Genomic DNA, 7,067 nt, shown 5'->3' with positions numbered 1-7,067 from the left:
ATTAATGTATATAAAGACTCTAAGAGTGTTATGAATTATTACAATTCATTGAATACATTATGATAACCTTACATTATAAGCTAAAGTATTATACTTAGATTATATAAGTATTATAATCTTAAAAACAGAGTGATATCTGTAATATAATTAAGCAAAAATATTTATTTTTAGTAGATAATTAATACAAAAGGCAAATTAATGTATATAATAATTAAAAACTCTATTTTTAGGGTTCTAATCTTAATAAATATATAGTACTAGTTTGTAATGTGTGTGTTATAGAAGTATAACAGATGTAAATAAAATACAAAGCAAAAGAAAATATTACAAGATCTTTTTAATTACAATTTTTTTAGCTGTCTTGTAACCAATAGTTGCTCTCTTGAAATTGAATTCCTTAAGATAATATTAGCAAAGAAAGACAAGACAAAGGTAAAAAAAACTCACATTATTAACAAAAGGCAGGTGTATAGATCCTACCAATTTCTTCTTCCCAAAACATCTTATTAGAAGGTGTGGGGTATTGTCATTACCTGACTCATGAATACCACCCCTAATAATAATAATAATAATGTTAGTAGTAGAAAAAAGTAAAAAATATAAGAACTTACACAATTTTAGCTGTTTTAATACAGCTATAACAATCTGGGAGTGCTTCCCTAAGCACTCCCAGAATTTTATCAGTGCCAGCCTTACAGGACACATGTTTTGTGTCCTTTGTTTTGTATGTGTCCAGATTGGCCCAAAAGACAGAGGGGGGGCAGGTGTGGAGAGTGCTGTGTAAGATAAGAAGTAAGTCTGAAGATCTCAGGTCAAATGCAAGTGAGGGAAGGGACTTACCAAAGGTAATTGTGAATGCAAGTTGTCAGGAGTGTGTGTGTGCAACTACAAAGCAAAAGGAACACAAGCATGTTATCAAAGTCAATGTTGAGCAAATTATTGACAGGGGATTGAGAGTCATTACTGCTTGTTGTAGAGCCAAGTCTGAGTGAAAGTGTGTCTAGAGAGTGCTGTGTGAGGCTGTGAATGGTACTCAGTGAGTTTATCAAAGTCAACGTTGAGCAGATTATTAACAGGGGATTGAGAGTTGTTGCTACTCATTACAGAGCCAAGCCTGGGTGAAAGTGTGTCTGGAGAGTGCTGCAAGAGACAACAAAGTAAGTAAGATAACAAAGCAAGAGATACAAGCAGTGTGAACAGCTAGAAGACCTTGATGAAGCTGTTGAGTTATGCTGTACTGCTTGCAAACTTCGACCCAATAGCCATCCTTATTGTTCTGAGTCTCTAAACAACCTTGCAAATTCTGTATATGCTCGAATCAGGCAGCAGTAGTGTATTGAAGATTACCAACAGACATATGACACAGCAAATAGAGTATAGTGACAGTAATGAAAGAATCTGTAAAAACAGCAGTAACACATGTAGCACTCTCTATCCTGCAAACTGTGAGAAACTGTGTGATAGTAGTGAAGTCAAGGATTGCTCCAAAGAACACTACAGTTAGTGCAAACTGAGCCAAGATGGAGGCATAGATGGCACCTATTAAAAGAAGATTCATTTTGCTCACTACAAAAGTTGGTAAGATGGTAACAAGGAATCAGCCTAGTAGAATACTCACAGTGCCATATTCGATTAGCAAAAACAGTTGTGCAGATGATCAACAGATCGTCATTTGCTGTGCATGACTACAAAATTACCTTACATGTAAATGGTGCATCTAATATTCACTACAGGTCTGCATAACTGTCCAATTTGCCTTCCTCATCATTCTGTTCTTTGCTTTCAAGATCCTCATCATTACTATCAGTCTCCTCCTCCTCTTCTAATACTTCACCATCCATCTTGTTGTTGTTTTGTTCTTGTAGCATGTCATGTAGTAGGTAGCTATTTAAATGCCATGTACTTTTGTGTCTGATTCCTCTGCCTCAATAGTGTATGAACATGTCCCTATTAATGAATCTACAGTAAATTGGACCAAAAATGACTCAGCATTAATATGTTCCAAGTTTGAAAGCCTCAACAACATGCTTACACATTTACAAAGTAAAATTTGTAATCTTTGTTCTTATCTTTGGGTCAGTGAGCAAGGGATGGAGGCAAGAGTGTCTGAACAGTACCCTTGGAGAATTGCAGGATTAGATGAGCACCTCAAAGAATAAGGTCCAGGTCAATGAATCTAAAGGCACTAGGATCTGTATGACAATAGAATTGCAATCAAGGGAGTTGTCTCTCAACAAACAAGCCATTCTTATTGACTTTCATCCAGCAAACCCAAGCAAAATTGAGCTAATTGAAGTTTTGGAAGTTAGGGTCAGCCCCTAGACCTATATAGCTGACCTCTGTATGAAAAAGTCTGATTATTCAAGTGTAAATGTAGGGATGTTTGGTGTTATCTGATAGTAACATGATATCAGCATGTGTCTGTAGATTGAGTGAATCTTAGGCTCTCCTGACATTGTAGGTTGTGTAATTGATGTATAGCACCTTGAGACAGAAAAGCTTGTCATTTTTTATGTAGAGGCTGCATAGCTTGTCTGTGGTGAAGGCCTTGTCTTCCTGTCTCAAGAGAATGTATCTAAGCAAGTGTCTGTAAAGACTCAGCAGGAAATTCTAGCAAGTGTGTAATGCATTAGTACTTGTATACATGAAATAGAAAGAGGAGACTGATAATGTACTCACCTGTAAAGCTGGGTTGGAATCATTATCTGAAAGCTACTAATAAAGATGGATAGAATCCTTTTTTGATACTGCCATGTTATAATGGACTTCAAGATCCCTTAGCTTGATAGGATCCCTAGATCCATCATTAAGGCTGATACAAGAATTAATCTTATGTATCTTGTGGGTCCTACCCTCTAGTTGTGAAACTGCCTTTACAGTGTCTTGCTTGTTTGTCCTAGCATACATGTGTTTGAGTCTCCTATACTGAGACTCCCCCTGTAAAGATACACAATTGAGATAAGTATGGAGAGTGTATTGTGAAGTAGACACTTAACAATTTGTGTACTGTATGAATCAGTTGTACTGAATCAACAAATGGTAGAAGCATATACACTAAGAGAATAAAATTTCAGCATATTGATGTTGAGTGTTTTAGTTTTCACACTAGATCTGATTGTTTTTGTGTCCAGTCCCTTTGCCTTACCCTTATTGAGTAGGGCAGCTTGACAATGTCCTTGAGCAGCAATCTCCTTTAGGAGTTTGTGTGTATTGTAGGCTGAGTATACAGTCTTCTTGAAGCATTGTACCTGGTATCCTAGCAATGTTGTTGTCTCCTCAAGGAACCAAACTGTAGTCTCTGTATGAATACAGAGCTTTACAAGTGTATGCCAGGTTGCTAAGATGAATAAAAGGTCAAGGACCACTTTATTATATTTCTTTAGTAGTAAATCCTCAAAGGCCAGTATGGCACACTAGGTAATACACATCCTATTATAGTGTATATATATTAATAGTCTTGAGGGAGGCACTTACCTGTAAAATATCTTCAAAGTCTCTGGCTACAATGTTTTTCATTACAGACATATTTCTGGAAAATTGCCAGATTGTATCCATTCCAAATGTAGGAGTATGGTGATACCTAAAATATAATGAATATATCTAAATAGATGACAGTAAGGTGATTGATGAGGCTGTAACATAGATGCTTACCTCCTATTAAGTATTAGTATGCTCTCTCCTCTCTACACAAAAAGAATGCACAAGAGGTAGGTAAATATTACTTTCCAGACCCCTAGCTCAAATTTGTACATAGGGTCTAGGACAAATAAGTCAAAGAAATTGAATCTGTACTTACAAAGCACAGAAAAAGCATTCTATAAAAATAAGATAAGTGAGTAATGAGGAGCATTGCCTGGATAGTAACAGTTCACTTACATTAACTAGTATGAGGGATCTGTCCTTAAGGAGATTTTTTATCCAGGTGGATTCTACAAGCTTCCCTAATTGAAAAATCCACTGTTGTGCCCTAGAAATCTTCTCTTACTGTACTGTATCATCAATACGTTTGTGAGTTCATCTTTGTTAATTGGCTCTGGTACCAAGCATATGGTTGAATTTGGTTAGTGTAATATCTGTAGGGCTTGAGAATTTGTCTAAAACATGTAAGCTAGTAATGAGTATCCTGTAGCAATGTTCAGTTATCCTTGTGTAAATTGAGGTGAAGATTGTAGTGTATGCAAACAAGAAGATAGCAAATAGATACAAGACATACTTCTCAGGGTAGTCTGCTGAGTAAAAAGCAAACCTTAGGAAGAGCCTGTATAATTTTCCATCCAAGCAGTCAAATAGAATACTAGAGCTGTATGCCTTGAGAATTTCAGACTGTAAGAGGATATGGGACAAGACAGCTTGAAATAGTTCATACTTTAAGTGAGTGAGGAGTTCTGAAGATGCAGATTGTCTATAAACCTCATTATATGTATCTTGAACTGATGCTGAGAGCTTTATCAATGTAAATACTGTATGTCAGGTTATGTATCATAAAGAATAGTAGAAATATAGAAGGAATGTACTCACCAAAGGAATATATGCTAGATGATAGCAAGCTGTCTACAAAGATTTACAACACATGTACTTAGATTGGCCTCTAAAGTACATGTATATTGGCCAAAGTGATGCAGAACCGAAATTTGCAAGATGTGTTGAGTCTGAATAGAGAATAAGAGGAAGTATGAAGTTTTCAGCACTGTCTTACATTGGAAAGCTTTGTACTTCTTTGTGGGCTTCTAACCAATAATCTGAGCAATATAGTTTACTATAAATGTGTTTAGGAGGAGAGTTGTACTTAAGGAAGAGGAGAGATAATTAAGGGTCAGTAGAAAGTTTGCTATACAGCTCTAATACCACACATACTGTTAGTCTCCAAAGCTCCCTGTAAGGTATATAATGAAAAGGAGGAGAACAAGGGTTGTCTAAGGCTTTGAAGATTGTTGTTAGTAAGGGCCAGTAGTGTATTCCCCTGACTTTGAATTCAGGAGCTCTTTCTTTGCCCCCAGGCCACTTCTTGTTGTCTTTAGGAGGTAGCTTGATCTTAACTGATCCTTTACACTAGTCATCAGAATGGGAAGACTCAGGGGAATCATTATTGTGGTGTAGACTGTCAATGTGTGAATTCTCCTACCTTGCTCTGTAGTCTACTAAGTCTAATAGCTTGAAGTCTGGATGAAGTAAGACTTTGTACACAAGGACATCCAGCTTGTTATTTGTCTTTTCTTTCACTTTACAATTTGCCCAGCTTGTTAAAAGGTAAGTTGCTACATTATTAAACAGTACATATTTATTAGTGATAAGTTTGGGGAGTAAGGATGTTTGAGTCAGAGCATCACCTGCAGAAAGTCCAGATAAGTCACATAAGTCCTCAAGGTTGAGTGTCTTGTCAGGGAAGTCATCTGGCAAATCTGGGTACTCTTGAAGCAACTTGTATTTGTTTGGCTTAGACAAAAAGAGCCTCCTTCTTGTTCCTTACACAATTTCTAGAGTTGCTTAAGTTAGAGAGGAGACTTAAGACAGTAGAGAAGGAAGCTGAGATGGTATGAACTCAAGAAGGTGTGGAAGAGATACAGTAGGAAGTACAGACAAGTTCAAAGTAGATGGTAGGAGATCTGTAAATTGCTTTGGTAGTTGTTTCTTACATTTAGTTCCTTCAGGAAACTCAAGAGGCTTGTCAAATAGGGCTGGAACAGTCTGAGTATTATCCTCCACTTTGAATGCCTGGGTCTCAGCTACACAAAATGGTGAGCATTGTCTAAGAATCAAGATACTATTACACATACCTAACCTTATTCTCTTTTTCACTTTGTTATTTGACTCTCTAATGTGTTTTAGAGAGTTCAGACCACTACTTGTATTAACACAATAATTGTAATAGATTGCTCATGCATTCTTCTTCTTAAAGACCTCACTACAAGCCTTACAAACAAAGGAAGGCATCTTAAAGAGTTAGAGAAGTACAGTCTAGTCTGACATATGCCTTTGAATGTCTGCTTTGCTAGTATCTGACATGCAGAGGTTCACAATGAGATAGATCAATATTAGTGATCTTCACTGATCAGGACTGAGATTTAGATGTAGTAATATGTGCTACTACTGTTAGTACTCTCTCATAGTAGTGTAATTTACAGATATGCTTGCTGTAACAGTATATGTGCCTATGTAGCAAACTACAGAAGAATATTGAAGCTCATATCAGCCCTTCTCAATTTACTTCCCTTACTGCCTTGTACACAGGTTGTGGCACAAGTCTGAGACTGTGCTAGCCTGAGAGTACTCTAGAAAGCAGTAAGAATTAAGAAAGAAGACTTGCACAAGCTGTACAAATCATAGTAATCACTATTTGTAACACTACTAAACATTGTTTATTACTTTGTATGGTTCATCTCTGTCTTTTTAATAATTTGCATTTGCTTTAAGTGAGTGATCATCATTTTCCACTCTCAGTACAAGTCTGAGAAGTGGGTCAGACCTCTTCCCAAGACTTGCACAGACATATACTCCATATAGTAAGTATTAAGGTACACTACAGTCCTACAACAATGGTACTGTCCTTCATGCCAAAGCACAAGTATCTTAGTGTAAGTAAATTGAGAAGTACTACTAGACTAGAAGGAAAATGGCAAGCATTTTCTTGATTGCTGAGTAGCATCAGATCCACCCATATGTCAACTTTAATAGTAAGTAGGTTCTGTATTCAAGCTGTACAAAGTCCATTATTATAGCTACAGCCTACTGTATGTCATGAAAGATGCCTTCAATTCTGTACATAAAGCTAACTTGAAGTTCCCCAGCAGCTTGGCTAATATTTGACCCCTGGCTCAGATGCAGACTAATATTAATGATTTCAAGCTAGTCAATTTATGTGTTTATTGAACATTACTAAATATACAGCTGAAACACTGAATTTACACACATTCAAGCTAAGTATTTTATGTGTGTAAGGCTATGTACAGTGTATACAGAGCACTGGCAGCCAAGTGACTACATACTTCTTATTTTAGGTATATCAAATCCTCTCATTTTGGATACACCTGCTTTTCCTAACATATTTTTGCTAGATAAGTCCTTCCCCC

General features: G+C 36.6%; 3 protein-coding genes across 3 annotated transcripts; 1 reads left to right on the top strand and 2 right to left on the bottom strand.

Annotated features, from left to right (window-relative positions):
• Positions 1 to 1,532: 1,532 nt before the first annotated feature.
• FOMMEDRAFT_150487 (uncharacterized protein) lies at positions 1,533 to 1,743 on the top strand (the record flags this gene model as incomplete). The annotated part of the gene is made up of 2 exons (XM_007261785.1): positions 1,533 to 1,578; positions 1,637 to 1,743. The coding sequence occupies 2 exons, from the start codon at positions 1,533 to 1,535 to the stop codon at positions 1,741 to 1,743; spliced, it is 153 nt and encodes a 50-aa protein (XP_007261847.1).
• A 696-nt stretch (positions 1,744 to 2,439) lies between these two features.
• Positions 2,440 to 2,610, bottom strand: FOMMEDRAFT_74320 (uncharacterized protein; the record flags this gene model as incomplete). Its single annotated transcript, XM_007261784.1, has 1 exon — positions 2,440 to 2,610. A coding segment is annotated over one exon (171 nt), but the record flags the coding sequence as incomplete, so codon positions are not given.
• A 419-nt stretch (positions 2,611 to 3,029) lies between these two features.
• FOMMEDRAFT_75180 (uncharacterized protein) lies at positions 3,030 to 3,582 on the bottom strand (the record flags this gene model as incomplete). The annotated part of the gene is made up of 2 exons (XM_007261783.1): positions 3,030 to 3,413; positions 3,475 to 3,582. Coding segments are annotated over 2 exons (492 nt in total), but the record flags the coding sequence as incomplete, so codon positions are not given.
• Positions 3,583 to 7,067: the final 3,485 nt, after the last annotated feature.

The sequence above is a fragment of the Fomitiporia mediterranea genome, assembly GCF_000271605.1.
Source record: "Fomitiporia mediterranea MF3/22 unplaced genomic scaffold FOMMEscaffold_1, whole genome shotgun sequence".
Taxonomy (NCBI): domain Eukaryota; kingdom Fungi; phylum Basidiomycota; class Agaricomycetes; order Hymenochaetales; family Hymenochaetaceae; genus Fomitiporia; species Fomitiporia mediterranea.
Note: the sequence above shows the minus strand (reverse complement) of the source record. Positions and strands in the feature narration are given on the sequence as shown.